This window comes from Heptranchias perlo, chromosome 14 (genome assembly GCF_035084215.1).
Source record: "Heptranchias perlo isolate sHepPer1 chromosome 14, sHepPer1.hap1, whole genome shotgun sequence".
NCBI classification, from domain to species: Eukaryota; Metazoa; Chordata; class Chondrichthyes; order Hexanchiformes; family Hexanchidae; genus Heptranchias; species Heptranchias perlo.
The window spans coordinates 9,732,309-9,750,735 of NC_090338.1; the positions used below are offsets into that span (position 1 = coordinate 9,732,309).

An 18,427-nucleotide genomic window follows, 5' to 3' on the forward strand; every position below is an offset into this window, starting at 1 on the left:
TGACTGGTCCAGTTAAGTTTCAGGTCAATGGTGGCCCCCAGGATGTTGATGGCAGGGAACTCGGTGATGGCAATGTCGTTGAATGTCCAGGGGAGATGGTTAAGATCAGCTAACTCAGTATAGATCAGGGATCAAACGTGGGATGCGCACAGTCTGTATGGTTCAGTGTCTCCTACAATCCATAAGCTTTTAAGTCATAGCTTGGTATCACTTAATCACTGCTGGATTTATCTGGTCTTCTATTCTTTTCAAGCTTCATGATCCTGAATTTTGGCCCTTCGCCTTTGATCTAAGTTTCCCAATAATAAAAGTACCACATCGATGGTGCATTTATCCATTGAGGCATCAAGACAGTTCTGTGAAGCTATTACTAGGAAGCCCTTATGCTGGCAAATCTGCTGAAATCTGACAGAAGATTATCTCTACCGAGTGGAACTTTTCTAATACTATAGTATAAAATAATTAAGGGATGCCTTGGTACAACTGAGCTTACCTTTAGGGGCTGAAGCTAGATTAGATTATTATATACATATAATGACGTTGATAAGTCATTACCTGTTAATTCAAATCTTTAAAAATATGTATTTTTAAGTTTAATTTACAGATACATTATTAAAAGGCTTTGTCTACATCAGAGGAGATTAAAATGCTTCTGTCTCCCATTAAAAGTTCACATTTTGGTATAGGCAAAAGAAGTTGGAAGATGCAATGTTTCCAAACTTTGCTTAATTTTACAATGTGTAAACATGTGCTGCTGAGTTAGAGATTTTCCACATTTAAACACTGCACTTGTATAGCTCCACCGCTTCTCTCCTCTTTGGTGCATTCTGGGCAGGGGCCATCACACAGCATATAGTTTCATATAGTCTCATATAGAATTACATAGAATTTATAACACAGAAACAGGCCATTCGGCCCAACCGGTCTCTGCCAGTGTTTATGCTCCACACAAGCCTCCTCCCACCTTATCCTATCAACCCTCTCGTCCTATCAACATATCCTTTTATTCCTTTCTTCTTCATGTACTTATCTAGCTTCCCTTTAAATGTATCTATGCTATTCGCCTCAACCACTCCATGTGGTGGCAAGTGCCACATTCTCACCACGGAGTAAAGAAGTTTCTCCTGAATTCCTTACTGGATTTATTAGTGATTGTCTTAAATTTATGACCCCTAGCTGTGGACTCTCCCACAAGTGAAAACATCTCTACGTCTTTCATAATTTTAAAGACCGTTATCAGGTCACCTCTCAGTTTTCACTTTTCTTGAGAAAAGAGCCCCAACTTGATCAGTCTTTCCAGATCGTTAGTTGTACCCTCTCAGATTTTCCACCATTTTTGTTTTGTCAAGGAAAATACATTATAATAAATGGAAATATTATCAAAATTATAAACATAGTGCGTGTCAAACTATGAATGCATACTGTGTTGTGTGTCAATATATATTGTACTGTGTGCATCAAACTACACACTTTTTGTTTTGATTTCTCTTTTAAAAACTGGTTTCAGAATGTTTCTTTCATTTTTTGGTTTGCCCTTTTGTTTAATTCCAGCTTGTCCACTTGGCACTTTTACCCTTTATCCTGCAAAGGGAAGTACAAATGCATTTTGGCTCTGGCAGGATGTTTTTTTTTTGCATAGTTAACTGTCTCCACAAAACCTGCCATTTTCTCTCCGTTTTAAAGCACTGCACAGAGCAGTATCTGTTACTCTGAATGTCGTACACAGGCATCGGTTTAATGAAAGGTGCGGGAGAAAAACGTTGGTGTCTCGCATCAGTGACTACATTTCATAAGCACTTCATTGGCCGTAAAAGTGCTTTGAGACTTCCCGAGGTTCTGAAAGGGGCTACATTAACACAAGTCTTTCTTCCTTTCTTATTAGTACCAAACTCTTTTCAAGCAATCCATTTTGACGAAACTAAATGTGCGGTGGTTAAATTTTGAGTGTAGCACTTACTTTACAAAGGAAACTAATGCTGAACCCAAACGCTCCGGCATTCCGTGATCCTGCGTTCATGAAGTTCCCCACCAACAGGACGATTTCCATCAACTTGGCAAAATTTTCACTGCTCCTCACTTCCTCACAGGCTGCTTTCACTGATACAATGTCTGGTTTAATGTTATTAACCTGCTCTTCCAACTGGAGCTGAAACAGAATTGCGTTCAGTCGGGGCCTCAGACGGGTCACAGAACTGATCTACAATAGAAATGAGCAAAATGGTTAATTGTGACTCAGAAAGGAAGACATGGGAATACAGTAATACTACATCTTTGTGACAGATTGAAGCAGTTGCGATCCCAAGACTTGAGCACATAATCTAAGCTGACATTCCCAGTGCAGTACTAAGTGAGTGCTGCACTGTCGGAGGCGCCGTCTTTCGGATTAGACATTAAACTGAGGCCCCGTCTGCCCTCTCAAGGGAACGTAAAAGACCTATTGCACTATTTTGAAGAGGAGCTGGGGAGTTCTTCCTGGTGTCCTAGCCAATATTTAATTCCTTAACCAACACTGAAAAAACAGATTATCTGGTCACTATCACATTGCTGTTTTCGGGACCTTGCTGTGCGCATATTGGCTGCCATGTTTCCTACATTACAACAGTGACTACATTTCAAGAGTACTTCATTAGCTGTAAAGCACTTTGGGATGTCCTGAGGTCATGAAAGGTGCTGTATAACTGCAAGTTCTCTCTTTCATTCTTTCTCTATTTTTAAAAAGCAGTGATAAAGGTCTCATAAGGGTAGCAAATCAGCCACAGTATCCACTTGTTTCTATCCAAAGATCCTACTGGATCCTTACTGGAAAGTACATGGATGTTGGGCGAGAGCAAGACTGGGTTCAGCTGTGATGCCCTTTGCGGTCTGAGAGCCGACAAGCACTTAGTGTCTAGACTCACATAAGAAAACTGGCTATTTGGATGAAGTATCGAAAGGATGAATATCTAACTGGACACTTTTATCCACAATCCTTCCTCATTTCGTGCTGGAAAACTTTACTTTCCGCAAAGTATTTTTCGACTGATATTTTGCGATGTAACAAATGTTTACCTGCAGAGACCCACCAGGTCAGGCTTCCTCTTTCCTACTAGGTTTGTCAATTCAATGACAGGGGGTGACTCTGAGTGACGCCATTGGCTGCAGTGGGGGTGGCAACTTCTGGCTTACCAGAGAGCCACCTGGAATTCCCTCCCTAAGGAGAGCTAGCTATTGGCAAGGTATTCTCCCTAGACTTCACTTCCCTTCCCTATAAGCACTCGTCATCGCACATCACACCGCAGCATTAAGCAATCCAAGAATGAACAATGACAGCTGGTGACCACAGCTCTGAAAAATGAACTCAAAACAAATGAAATTGAGGAAATTTAAAAAAAAAGGATTACAGCAGTGAAGAAGAGGCATTATAATGCTTGCACCTGTTTGAAACCAGTACTTTTTTTTTTAAGAGCAACGGGGGAACCAACATTCCTGAGTATCCCTAACTGCTGCATTGGTGCTCTTTGGCCAGGGCTAAAACAGCTGTGCACACATTTGGCAAAGCTCCGCTCTTAACATGGGAATACGGTTAGAGATCAGCTCTTTGTTAACACTAAAAAAAAGTTTAAAATTAAGTTATTCTGACAGCTGTCAGAATTTTCCTCTTTAATTTTCACTTTTCCTGTCTCTCCTAAAGCCAGTGAATCCTTCAATTCTCATGAGTATCCACTGATACCTCGTCCAAGTGTCTGCAAACTCACCACTGTGGACAACATTTTAGCCTAGGCAGAAACCGTTCTCACTAGGTGTCTACATCCGCACAATTCCAATGGGTGTCACTTATTAATTATCGAGGGCCGATATTCCTCTCCCTAAAGCAGAGGCAAATTTTAGAGCCCTTACTAAGTTTCCAACTGAGATGAATGAACTCAGGACAGACTAGGACGTTGATATGGTTCAGAGATAATAGCTGTGAATTTCCTTGGATCTAGTCCCGCTCCGCTGCCGTAACTTCACCTGTTTGAAACCAGTACTTTTTTTTTTAAAAAGAGCAACGAGGGAACCAACATTCCTGAATATCCCTAACTGCTGCATTGGTGCTCCTTGGCCAGGGCTAAAACAGCTGTGCACACATTTGGCAAAGCTCCCCTCTCAACATGGGAATACGGTTAGAAACCAGCTCTTTGTTAACACTAAAAAAAAGTTTAAAATTTAGTTATAAACTTCATTTTGTATTAGCTGTAATTACAATACCAATGCAAATCTCAAGCAGTGTCAGCAACTTCACACTTAAGTTACTCCACAGTTTGCATTGATGCAAAGCCCAAATTGTGACACAAAATGTCTGTAAAAAAAATTAAAAGAAATGGTATTTTCTTTTGCACAGAGCGGAGCATGATGACAAGCATGGCTGAATTACAGCAAAGTATTGGTTGTTTATGAACCACATGATTCAAAAGCACTCAATGAAGAAGAAATTAAATACATTTGCTCAAATATTTCCACTGCGGAACCTGGGTGGAAATCCAAAAACACCCAGAGTTTTCGCAAAGTTCTTTCTTTGTGTGGAATTAAACTTTCCCACAATGAAAGGGCATATCTGTTGGAGGGATTGCCATTTACAATATTACTGTACTGCCAGTAATGTTAGTTTGATGATAAGAGGCACGCAATAAAAGGTGATCAGCTGGAAGCCGAGTCCCAATGTGCTGCATAGCACCTAATGTCACAGTTCATTACCAGTTCCGCTGGATGTGATCCAAACAGTAGCAGAAGGGGAGGTGGGAAGCAATTCTCTATTAGCATAATCAGTGAATATCATCCTTCTGTGACATCGTGAAGTGCATTTAATTCCATCCACTTCCTTGTAACAGTCGTAGTTCACGTAGGAAGCCTCTTTTAGCATTTACCGACAGCTCATGGGCTAGTTTCACTACCACTTTAGCGTCAGTTGAGAGCGGCTTTGGATGCGCGTCAACGCAGAACCGGTACTATGACTCAGGAGTTAGGTTAGTATCCAGAGTGTAAGTCTCACTAAAGGCAAGAGACGTGACACTACGAGAAGTAATTTAATTAACTAGTGTGTTTCATGCTGACCTCATCCTTGTTTTCAAATTGCTCCATGGCCTCGCCCCTCCCTACCTCTGTAACCTCCTCCAGCCCTACAACCCACCGAGATCTCGGCACTCCTCCAGTTCTGGGTCTCTTATGCATCCCTGATTTTAATCGCTCTACCATTGGTGGCTGTGCCTTCAGCTGCCTAGGCCCTAAGCTCTGGAATTCCAACCCTAAACCTCTCTGCCTCTCTATCCTCCTTTAAGACGCTCCTTAAAACCTACCACTTGGAATAAGCAGCTGTCCTAACATCTCCTTATGTGGCTCGGTGTCAAATTTTATTTGATAACGGTCCTGTGAAGTGCTTTACTACGTTAAAGGTGCTATATAAATGCAAGTTGTTGTTGACTGCAGTATAATTGCAGCTGAGTGCAAAGGTACGTTTAAACAAAATTTTGAGTAAAAGTTAAAATATTGTCGCTGGTTGAAAGCGATACAAGGGCTGCTAGGTTAATTGGGGTCTCCCAATTCCATATGGCACTCAACAGGTGCCAATTCAAGAATGATACGTACAGCATAACTACCCTAAGATGGCTAATTGAAGACAATATTTTTCCTGTTCGTTCTGTTGTCCTGGTGTTAGCAACTCCGAATACATACCACTACTCCAAACTGCTCTGGTTCTGAGAGATCATTGTATTCTTCTTTCAGTTCAGCTAATGCATTCAACTGTTCCTGCTGAGGAAGCTGTTTAATGAGGTTCTGAAGAGAAGATGAATTCATGTTATTTTATGTAGTTCCAGTAGTACACAAGCATAAAATCTTATACTGCACTACATTAAAAATGATCAGTTGACCAGCATATGACCACTGGTACATGACAATAACTACAATCATTATAACAGCCAATAACAACTCAATGGTTAAGGTTTATCCCAGAAATGATCTTGAGGTGTTTTCAGGCTCATTTGCAGTGCAATGGCTGCTAAATTAAATTTTTAAAAACGTATTGACTCATCCAGGACATCTTTCAGCTGACTGGTGATATCAAAGTCATTTTCTTGCATAGTACCTCTGGGAGTTTATCTTCCACTGTCACGTGTATAAACTAAAAATTCTATGTAGTCCCACTGTTGGTGACTTCCCAGCCTCTGTCAGCTGTCCCTTGTATTTGCTGCTCACAGCGTCTGCTGCTCCTCTAGCTATTAAATGGAGCAGGAAGTGAAGAGACAAGGAAAGGGAGCATGGAGTTGCAACAAGACCATCAAAGGGATCATTTAAAAATGGTTAGTAAATTACTGCAACTATATACCTCATTTGCCTTTCTTGGTAGCGCTACTATATCTTTATATTTCTCCAGAAGCTCTATATTGGAATGATTGCTGGGCTCACAAGCAGTCAACACAGACTACCTACCTTATAAGGCCTTCATTCTTCAAATCATATGCACCTTATACACACTGTACAAATAAAGCCTAGCTTGAGAAAATAGAAATTTCACGACATTGCAGATAGGCGGTGCAGCAAGTTGTTCTTGACCTGTATGTATAAAGCTCCAGGAACGGTACTAATACATCAGTTCATTCTGACCTGAGGCTAAACTGAAACAACCAACTAGTCTCTCAAGTCCAAAATGTACATTTGACTCCTATCCCCATCCGAAAGAGATCTCTCCTATGTTCCTGCAGGCCAGGGGATCCAGTCCCTGCTCATTGCCAGTGAATCTGAGAACCACACTGGTGGTATCTTTCATTCTTCACTACATATTGGATCAGACGAACAGACGAAACATGCACTGAAACCTTCATATCCAGGAGAAACTCTTTACTGATACAAAAGGAGCACCTAAGCTAGGTGAAGTACACAGCAGTATGGTGTTTTGGTGACAACCATTTTATTCATTAATTGTGCCCATCAACAATCGCACATGGACCATTATGTTTTGCAGAGTACTTGAAGCCTTTGGCACATTTTAGTCCTAATTTTTTGTCCTAATTGTGGAGGCACTTAAGTTTGTTTTGAGACAGGCAGCGAATTGTAGGGGTCAATGCGGACAGGTGTACCAGAAGACAACAGTTCAGTTAGGGGCACACCCCTCTCTGCGCTAACTGCAAAACTCCAATATTGTTCCTATGCCTTAGATTTGTGCTGTTTCTTTTGCCTGTTTTATGGTTATCTTTATAAAGGACAAGTATTTGATTAGTTGATGGTTGTTGCCATATGACCTGAACAGAGTAGTACTTGCCATTGGTCAGTTAGCTAATTGCAGACGAGGAACAAACCTGCGATCTTCCTGATCTACATGGTTCAATAATGCAATGTGTACAGCAATTACCCACTAAGTCATTGGGGAGCTAAATTATGTAAAATATTGAACACATTTTAGTGAAAATAAATATAAATATAGTTAAATGCTTTGCATCCCACTCTTGATACTTGTGGTAAAACAAGATAAAAGGACAAACTCGGAGACTTACCTGGATCAGGGATTCTGTCAGAACCTTTTCATCCACCTCAAGAATCACTTTTTTGATTTGATCATATGGCAATCGGAAAGAGCCCAAGAGGATGGCTACAAAATAAAACAGATTACGCCTACGTACAGTACAATTTACATATGCATTTAGGCCAAAACATATTAAAGAGAAAAAAATTGATCAGTGCAAACAGGTCTACATAGGACACATTTCTATCTGTTTAATCATCACAAATGACAATTTCAATAGGTCATTTTGGTAAAATTATCTACCTTTGATTATTTTGTTTTGTCACTGAATAAAAGCTACTTACGGTATTCTGAGACAAAAGGTGGGATTAGGCTCATCCATATCACTGCATACTAATAAATACTTCAGCATTCGCTCCATGTACTTACACAGATTCTGAGCTGTTTTCCCATCCAACACTTTTAGTTCTTTAACTTTTTTCTTCTGCGTTGTTTTCCTGTCATCCATGTCTTGTTGTTCCTTCTTAGCTGTGTATAATAATATGCAACATTACTTGGATTTGAAGTTCAACAGTTAAAACTTAACAAAAGAAAAAATTATATGAATTATAAGGCTGTAATATTTTTTTATTTTGGAATGTAAATTCCACCCGAAGCTGTCTTCAGAGTTAAGAGGGAACACAAACTGATATGGGGAAACACAACAGGTTTGAAGAAATTGGGGCCTGTAACAAAATTTTGAAGCACAAAAACTCATTGATGACATGATAAGGAAGTAAAGTAGCTAGAGGCACAAAGAGGAAGCAGGAAAATTACATTTTCTAATATTTTGTGTGCATCCTGCTTCTCCCAACTCCCATCTTCGAGGCTCTGGTGTCAGCTGTGCCTCAGGTGGTAGCACTGAGTCAGAAGGTTGTGGGTTCATGCCCCATTCCAGAGATTTGAGCACATAATTCAGGCCGACACTCCAGGTACAGTACTGAGGGAGTGCTGCACTGCTGGAGGTGCCATCTTTCGGATGAGATGTTAAACTGAGGTCATGTCTGCCCTCTCAAAAGATCCCATTGCACTATTTTGAAGAAGAGCAGGGGAGTTCTCCCCTGACCAATATTTATCCCTCAACCAATATCACTAAAACAGATTAACTGGTCATTATTACATTGCTGTTTGTGGGACCTTGCTGTGTGCTGCTGCCTTTCCTACATTACAACAGTGACTATACTTCCAAATGTAAGCAATCTTACAACACCAGGTTATAGTCCAACAGTTTTATTTGAAAATCACAAGCTTTCGGAGCTTACCTCCTTCGTCAGGTGAGTGAGGTTCTAAAATCGCATAGCATAAAACTGTTGGACTATAACCTGGTGTTGTAAGATTGCTTACATTTGTCCACCCCAGTCCATCACCGGCATCTCCACATCACGGCTACTATATACTTCCAAAGTACTTCATTGGCTGTAAAGTTCTTTGGGATGTCCTGAGGTCATGAAAAGCGCTAAAGAAATGCAAGTTCTTTCTTTCTTTCTCTGCTTTCTCACTGGTAATATCCCTACACTGACACCTCATCAAGACTAAAAAAAAGGAGCTAATTGTCAACTAGCTCAGTCAAAGAAGAGCTGGAATGAAACGTTGATGAAGGACGCTTCACAACATGGGCCTAAAGTTTGAGATAGGAGCCAACAGTCAAGGGAGGAACGAAGGAGAATAAACTAGTCAGGTGCACTGCGGTTCAGTTTTCCCTTTCTCATGTTGAGTAATGATCTGGAGCAGCTGGGGCAATTAATAATCTTAGTGTTCTCCATATGACATTGAAAACAGACGGTTTTAAATCACCACACATCTCAGGATTCAACATTCTCTCATCCTATTTTTGTGTGGAAGACACTTATCTAAATGCATTTTAGCATGGTGCAGCACCACAAATCATGAAGAACAAATTGTGATTCACAACCAACTGATCTTCATTAGATAACTAGGACTGGTAAAACAAAATATCAACCGGGATCTTGGGTTCATGTCACGCTACACGTAACCCCATCAGCAAAAAGGGGAAAAAAAAGTTATGTGTTTTAATATTCTCTCTCTCTCTCTCTGCCATTTGGGTCTCTTTCTTTCTGTCTGTTTAATTGACACAATGTATATCCAGTGTACTGGGACGTGCTGTTCTCCGTGACTGGCCTGTTTGAACAACAACGACACCTTTTGATTGGTGTGATGCTGTCCCAGCCTAATATAAGATATGCGATTTGAGAACTTTCCACTCATTCACCTGACGAAGGGGATAATCTCCGAAAGCTTGTGATTTTAAAATAAAATTGTTGGACTATAACCTGGTGTTGTAAGATTCCTTACATTGGTAAAATAAAAGCTGGTTAGAAAGAAAACAAAAATGGAATCTGCATTTATATAATGCCTTTCACAACCTCCAGATGTGCCAAAGCACTTCATAGCCAATTAAGTATTGTTTGAAAGGTAGTCACTGTTGTAATGTAGGGAAAACATGGCAGACTTTGCTGTGCGCAAATTGGCTAAGATATAGCAGCTGATCAGATAGTCTGTTAACTGAATGGCCTGTTCCCATGTTGTTATTTCTATGTAAAGACAAGTACTGCTTCACAACACACACGCACAGGTTCAAAAGATTGAGTGAAAGTAATAGTTGAATCAATTAACTGATATCGACCATCTATATAGCATAACATGAAATAAAAATAATGATCAGATTTTAAACACCAATTCTAAAAATATTCTAGAATTACTGACCACATCACATAACTGGCTGACCTCAGTAATTTTCTTTCTAAACTATCACCAGGCACCTGGTACAAATAGACACTCACTACAGCCTTGAAAAGCTGACATATTCAACTACTGTATTCCACTTGGTTCATTACTGAAGATTCAGTTCACTGCACATCACTGAAGGAGAATTGAATGAGCTTTATCAGGAACTAAATCACAGTTTCTCTTTTTTTATATATAGAAGCAAACCTAGTTTTTCCAGAGAAGGCCCAAGGTCAAATGGGCACTCAGCCATGCAGGACTGAGCCTGCACTTGAATTATATAGCAGCACAATTATGGAAACAGATTCCAGGCACTGCAATTATCTGCAGCACTGCAATGCAGTGCATGAGTTTTCTTGTTATTTCAGTGCCCAGGAAATATATAAACAATTTTTTAAAAATCCAGCAATTTTATATAAAATGTTTTGATATATATTAATGACATGGGTATAGAGGGTGCAATTTCAAAGTTTGCAGATGACACGAAACACAGAAATGAAATAAACAATGAGGAGGATAGTAACAGGCTTCAGGAGGACATAGACAGACTGGTGAAATGGGCAGATACATGGCAGATGCAATTTAAAGCAGAAAACTGTGAAGTGATACATTTTGATAGGAAAAATGAGGAGAGGCAATATAAACGAAATGGTACAATTTTAAAGGGGGTGCAGGAACAGAGAGACCTGGGGGTGTATGTACACAAATCTTTGAAGGTGGCAGGACAAGTTAAGGAAGCTGTTAAAAAAGCATATGGGATCCTGGGCTTTATAAATAGAGGCTTTGAGTACAAAAGCAAGGAAGTTATGCTAAACCTTTATAAAACAATGGTTAGGCCTCAGCTGGAGTACTGTGTTCAATTCTGGGCACCACACTTTAGGAAGGATGTCAAGGCCTTAAAGAGCGTGCAGAAGAGATTTACTAGAATGGTACCTGGGATGAGGGACTTCAGTTATGTGGATAGACTGGAGAAGCTGAGGTTGTTCTCCTTAGAGCAGAGACGGTTAAGAGGAGATTGGACAGAGTTATTTAAAATCATGACCGGTTTTGATAGAGTAAATAAGAGAAACTGTTCCCAGTGGCAGAAGGGTCAGTAACCAGAGGACACAGGTTAAAGGTGATTGGCAAAAGAACCAGAGGCAACATGAGGAAACATTTTTTTTTTTAACACAGTGAGTTGTAATGAAATGGAATGCACTGCCTGAAAGGATGGTGGAAGCAGATTCAATAGTAACTTTCAAAAGGGAATTGGATGTATACTTGAAGGGAAAAAAATTACAGGGCTATGGGGAAAGAGCAGGGGGAGTGGGACTAATTGGATGGCTCTACCAAAGAGCTGGCACAGGCATGATGGGCCGAATGGCCGCCTTCTGTGCTGTATCATACTATTATACTATAATTGTAAGATGGACTATTAGTTAACCCAGCCATAAAAGCCAGGAGCCTGATATTTCAGCTTTATCCCATTTATCACCATTCAGGAATTGTGAGTTATCCTGTAACCTGTGAACATTTTAAGAATCTGAAAGGACCTGCTCCAATGGCTCATTGGGTATAATAAGAAGAAAGACTTGCATATATATAGCACCTTACACAACCTCAGGACGTCCCAAAGCGCTTTACATCCAATGAAATACTTTTGAAGTGAAGTCACTATGTTAATGTAGGAAACGTGAGCCAATTTGTGCACAGCAAGGTCCCACAGTCAGCAATGAGATGATGGCCAGGTAATCTGTTTTAGTGATGTTGGTTGAGGGATAAATGTTGGCCAGGACACCACGAAGAACTCCCCTGCTCTTCTTCAAAATAGTGCCACGGGATATTTTATGTCCAGCTGAGAGGGTCACAGTTTTATGTCTCATCCGAAAGACTGCACACATTTGACTATGTAGCGGTCCCTTAGTAGTGCACTGGGAGTGTCAACCTAGATTTTGTGCTCAAGTCTCTGGAGTGGGACTTGAACCCGCAATCTTCTGACTCAGAGGTGAGAATGCTACCCACTGAGCCACAGCTGACACCTTATCTAGTATGGTGTTGAGCCATATGAAGCAGGGAGGGTCCCACCTTCAAGCTTCAGTCTGTGCTTAATTAGCTGATCTCATCAGCCACAGTGCTCGTGGGGATATTATAATTGGTCTCAGAGCTCTTGGACTAGAAACAAGCTGAAGTGAAATATGAAAAAAACACAGGGTTCCTGCTCTAGATTGTGATCAGAGTCCTGCAGGAAAATGCAGTTTTGTGGATGTGTAAATCCCCCCACCCACTCCCCCTTCTCTCTATTTTGATGTCTGCAAAAGCTCACTATGCACGCTCAAGTCAGGAATGGCAATTGGGCAAAATACTAGATATCAGTTAGTGTCTTTAGAATGATATCCTATTGAGAATCGGCATTTTCAGGAGAGAGGAAGTGCAGAAAAATATCAGAGGGAAAAAAAAAAATCTGAAAGCATCTGAATGCTTTCTGTTCAATTCGGGAGCACATAAACCACTTCGACTAATTTTGATGAATTGGGACTCACTTAAAACTGTTTAAAAATCAGGACCTGGATTAACACAGGTGAATTGGGTCCTGTACAAATCAGAAAAGATGGTACCCTGGAAACCCCCTCCCCATCGCTAAACATATCAAGAAGCCTCTCTCCCTGCAGATCTAGCCCTTCTCTAAACACATCCCCTGGCTTAAGTAGTATCTCAACCCTTCACCCTCTAAGGGAGTCTACCCTATCCCCTCTTCACTGATCTCCCCCCCCCCCCCCCACTCTCCCTTGGAGACTCCCCCCCCCCCCCCCACCCCCCCCAACATGTTGAGATAGTACTGTGACCTGTCTCCACAACCTCCAACTAAGGTAGCTCCCAGCCTTTGCCCCACGACCCCTCCCATCGAAGGAATTTCCCACACATTTCCCTTCCCCGGTAGTTTCCTGAGTTCCTCTCCAATAAGGTAGTTTCTTAATTCCTTCCGCCCCCCCCCCCGCCCCCACCTCTGCTGATGTAGTTTCCCTGTTTCCCTCATCCCCTTCCCCTGCTCCCTCCCCTCCAAATGGTGGGATAAATCGGGAAGAATAAGAATAGAAAAGAAAAACTGGATGCATTTAAAATGGTGAAAATTCAGAACCAGTAAAACATGATCATTGAAAAATGGCAATTTAAATTAACAATACAATACCCGCCCTCTCCCACACCACTGACGTGGTTTTTCATTGCCCCATCCGGTCCTTCCGCCAACACCGCTGATGTAATTTTCCACCCCAACTCCCGGTCAAGGGAGCCTCCCACACACCCCACTGAGGTGATGTCCTGCCTCCCCACCCACCCAGCTCTGATAGTTTCCTGACCCACGTCACTCCTCACCCTCATATTGGGGTAAGTTCCTGCACCCCTCTGCTGAGGTAGTTTCCATGCTTCCCGCTCTCTTCTTTTCCCTCCCCTCCTCCTCGCATCTTCCTCCCTTCCCCTGCCTTGGTCCAATCATCCCCTCGTCCTCTAATCCTGCTTGACCTGAAGACAGTATTTGGTCCTGACTACCTGCAAGCATGACCAGAGAATCAACTAGCAAAGCCTATATTGTAATATTCCATTCCAAACCACTTAAAATTACTCAGGTTGAAATGAACAAAAAATATAACTCTCGTAATGTACTATGTAAGGGATCTTGGAGGTGCTGGACTGAATCGTCAATGAGCAAGAGAAGAAGCCATAAATAATAGGAAGCATTCATAGCATTCCGAATCGGGATTATATGTTTAAACATTATGCCTGCATCAGAAACTCCACACAAAAGGTATAAATAATCTAAAGTGGTTTTGCACAATGGCACTTTACGATTGCATCAGGAATGCATTTCATTTGGAGCCTTATGTTTTTTTTAAACAATGCATGTCTTAATAGTACCATATGGCACATTTTACAGCAAAATACCCTCTGATAGACAATCTTGAAGAGGGAAAATATATTCAAGACCCCAGCCAGTCCCCACAAGAGCCAAACTGTAAATAACCTGGACACATCAATTCGCTGCTTCTTAATATATAAAGGAGAGATAGCCTGGACAATAGATTTCACTGTGAGCACTACTGATGCTATAGCCCCTCGCTAGCCTAGTGTTTATGGTACTGGACCAGCAACCCACAGGTCGTTCAGATCCCATCATGGCAAGTTTCTGAAGCAAGCAATAAATCTGGTAATTTGCAGGCTAGAACCAGGTGGTTACATCCTAACATGTCGCAAATGGAAAAGGGAACATCTAAAATAGTTATTCAGATCTGTTGAAAAATTAAATAATCAAGATTTCAAAGTCTAGCTATATGTCTGCAGGTGACTTAGAGGGAGGGGAAGAGAAGCTCTTTCCTTTCTCTACTTGTATACTTTTGCAAAGCAGAAACAAGTGTGATCTCTAAGGAACTTTGGAAGTTAGTCCACATATCGACCAGTTCTACAACACGATGGGCCAGATTTTGCTGTAAAAGTAACGGCGAGGCAGCTCACCATCATTTATGCGCAAATCGGACAGCAACTTCTGGCGAGCAGTGATGCGCAGTTAAACGTGGAAATCCGGAAGTTGCTGTCTGGGATGCGATGCTCCTACAAAAGCTGCTCGAAAAATGGCATCTCGCCGTCTGACTCACCATTCAAACACACTGAACGGCGTGAAGTTCCTGTATTGACGTCAGAGATATGGACTAAACTCAACACAAAAAGTTAGGGTTTGTCCATTCCAGTCTATGCGCCCTTTTCATAGGAATCATAGAAAATAGGAGCAAGAGTAGGCCATTCGGCCCTTCGGGCCTGTTCCGCCATTCAAACTGATCATGGCTGATCGTCAAACTCAGTACTCTGTTCCTGCTTTTTCCCCATATTCCTTTAGCATTAAGAAATATATCTATCTCCTTCTTGAATATATTCAATGACTTGGCCTTCACCCTCTGAGTGAAGAAATTTCTCCTCATCTCGGTTCCAAGTGGCATACTCCGTATCCTGAGATTGTGACCCCTGGTTATGGATTCCCCATCCATCGGGAACATCTCCCCTGTATCTAGTCTGTCTAGTCTTGTTAGAATTTTATATGTTTCGATGAGATCACCACTCATTCTTCTGAACTCTAGTGAAGATAGGCCTAGTTGACCCAATCTCTCCTCATACATCAGTCCTGCCATCCCAGGAATCAGTCTGGTAAACCTTCGTAGCACTCCCTCCATGGCAAGGACATCCTTCCTCAGATAAGGAGATGAAAACTGCACACAATACTCTAGATGTGGTCTCACCAAGGCTCACAACTGCAGTAAGACATCCCTGTTCTTATACTCAAATCCTCTTGCAATGAACGCCAACATATAATTCGCCTTGCTGCACCTGAATGTACACCAGTCGCTGAAAGTGAACAAAGACACCCAGGTCTCGTTGCACCTCCCCTTTTCCCAATCTATCACCATTCAGATAACAATCTGCCTTTCTGTTTTTACAACCAAAGTGGATAACCTCACATTTATCCATGTTATACTGCATCTGCCATGTTCTTGCCCACTCACCCAACTTGTCTAAATCACATTGGAGCCTCTTTGTATCCTCCTCACAGCTCACATTCCACCCCAGCTTTGTGTCGTCTGCAAACTTGGAAATGTTACATTCAAATCATTGATATTAACGGCATGGTAAGTCTTAATTATTGCCAATCAACCTCTCTGGCACTGAAAATTAACTTTTACAAGTGTAGAGCCTCATTCCTTCAAGCTTTTAATTAGTGTTCAGCATTTAACATTTTTTTAAAATAAAATGTTTTTTTCTTTCTTTTTCTTTGTCTTTTTTTATCTCTGTCTCTAAATCCAATCTTTCTTTCCCTCTCTTTATTTCACTTACTGTACCTGATTCAGACATTGAATTCACTATTCTAATTTATACTTCCTGGTTCAGTCCTTGTGCTGTTCATGAATGATTCTTCAATCTGATTGGTTATGGGGATGCACAGTTGCTTGCCCTGTTCACACAGATCCCAGATGCCCCGTAGCGGGGGCCGCACTGAATGGACCTCGAACTTACAGTAATTTGCCGTGCAAAAGTTCATAGAAAGTCTATGGGAAAGTGCAAGTCTAACGAACAGCTGGTGCCGTTGGCTCACCGCTCATGGCAAAATCTGGTCCATGGCGTTTTGATAGGTTCGAACCTGTTTCGACTGCGCATCTGACAGAAAATATGTCAAATGAATTTGGACAATTGGTGCAAGACCAGGAAACTTTTAAAAACAGTAATTTTTCTCTACTTTTAATGTTTGTAAAGAGTCTGCTTTACTGTTCACTTTTAAAATGTAACCAGCTTTTGGATGCTGGTGACCCGAGAACAGTGAGGAAAAAGGTTACTTGAACCTGCCAGATCTGCATTACTCTAATCAACTAGCAGTCTCAAGTAGTATAACTGCATCCTTAACTTCATTTAATTTCGTGGTTCCACTGATGTCCACAAAGCTCTTGAACTTTACGCTCTCTGTTTCATGTTTATTGGAAAGTTATTAGGGCAGTTCCAATGACATCTCTTATTCTTATATATTAACTATCACCTCATGCATTTTAGCTCACACGGTGTTTGTGAGCTTGGCTGAGTTAACAGAACTCTTGCCCCCAAGGCAAAAGTCGTTCAAGCCCCACTCTGGAACTTGAGCACATGATCACTGCTAACACTTCAGTGCTGTGACACAGGAGAGCTGCCTCGGTGGAAGTGCCATCTTTCAAATGAAATGTTAAACCGAGGCCAAGTCTGTCTGTTCAGGTAGACGTGAAAGATCCCACTGCACTATTTGAAGAAGAGCAGGGATTTCTCCTGGTGTCCTGGCCAACATTTCTAACACAAGCATAACCAAAAATAAAAAAGACTAATTAGTCATTCACCTCACTGGAGTTTTAACAACAATAATGCACTTAAAAGTAATTTGCTGGTTGTGAAGTGTTTTGAGGACTTAAGAGAGCACAATATAAATGCAAGTTCTATTTCTCTTTTGCCGCTGACTGCCTCCGTCTGACAGAATTCCTCCTTCAACACAGGCGGCAGGAAATTCTGGAATGTGACCTTCTCTATGACCCCTGACCAGGTCGTTCCATGATCAAGCAACAGGAAGTACAAGCCAGAACTGCTTTCGCCAGGTTTGAAAGTCCTGGATTTCAAAAGTTTAAACCATAATAAAAAAAAAACAGATGTGTTACTTAAGAACAAATGGCGCAGTTAGCCTGCCACCACTTTGGCTACTGCTGGATTTAGTTACTGCTGTTGAAAAAAAAATCACAGAAACCTCAAAAGAGCTCGGCACCTTTAAAAAAGCAGCTTTCGTAGCATGACTTGAGTTTTCTCCTTTTTGTTCCAACTTTCGCCCCTTTTACTCCTAAAAGGGATGATTCTTGTCTGGGTACAGTTCCATGAATGCCACCCGACCTTTAGTACTTTGCATAAACAGCCATTCTCAGTGTGTGAGCCAAATCAGCATGTGTCGAGAGACTAACTGCAGCCAAGCACAATCCTGTCCTCACCAAACGTCCTTACAGGACATGTTTCAATATGGGGGAACTAGATATCGATCAGAAGCAAAAAAACTTGGTTTGATTTCCCCACACCCCCAACCCTCCGTCCAGCATCCATAGCCCAGGTCACTGAAGATTATTGTAGCCGCTTGACTGCTACCCTGGCTGAAGTGCGACTGGGCGCAGCAATGATCCCACTGTTCACTTACTGTTGTGTCAGTGGTTCAATTAACACCATTCTTACTTCTGAGGTGGAAGGTGATGGGTCCAAGCCCCATTCCAGGAATGAATTTCAAAATCTGGGTTGACACCATCGTGCACAACTGCATCTTCAGAGGAGCCGTTCTTCAGATCTGATGTTAAACCGATCTGATTGCTGTTTGTGGGATCTTGCTTTGTGCAAAATGGCTGCTGTACTTGCCGACATAGCAACAGCCACTGCACTTCAACACAATTCATCGTATCTGGAGCATCTGAGATGTTTGAGAGAGGCGTGATGAGGTACTAAATATAAATTTCCCTTCTTTTCTCAACCACTCCTGAACTAAAGAGAACTTGAGATCTGGGCCAGTAATTTGTGGATGCTCTTTCTTAGGATTTAAATATGCCTGGATATTAAAAGAAGGCCAAGGACAACAAATGAAAAGGCACCCTTTCATCTATTTCAAAA

At 41.5% G+C, this 18,427-nt stretch overlaps 1 protein-coding gene across 1 annotated transcript in view; it reads right to left on the reverse strand.

Annotated features, from left to right (window-relative positions):
* LOC137332311 (protein diaphanous homolog 1-like) overlaps window positions 1–18,427 on the reverse strand; it is a 347,604-nt gene that overhangs the window by 93,305 nt on the left and 235,872 nt on the right. The window contains exons 18-21 of the mRNA XM_067996041.1: window positions 7,904–8,002; window positions 7,506–7,600; window positions 5,689–5,790; window positions 1,958–2,197 (exon numbers count right to left, since the gene is read on the reverse strand). Coding sequence (XP_067852142.1) covers window positions 1,958–2,197; window positions 5,689–5,790; window positions 7,506–7,600; window positions 7,904–8,002 — 536 coding nt within the window. The remainder of the gene's footprint in view (window positions 1–1,957; window positions 2,198–5,688; window positions 5,791–7,505; window positions 7,601–7,903; window positions 8,003–18,427) is intronic.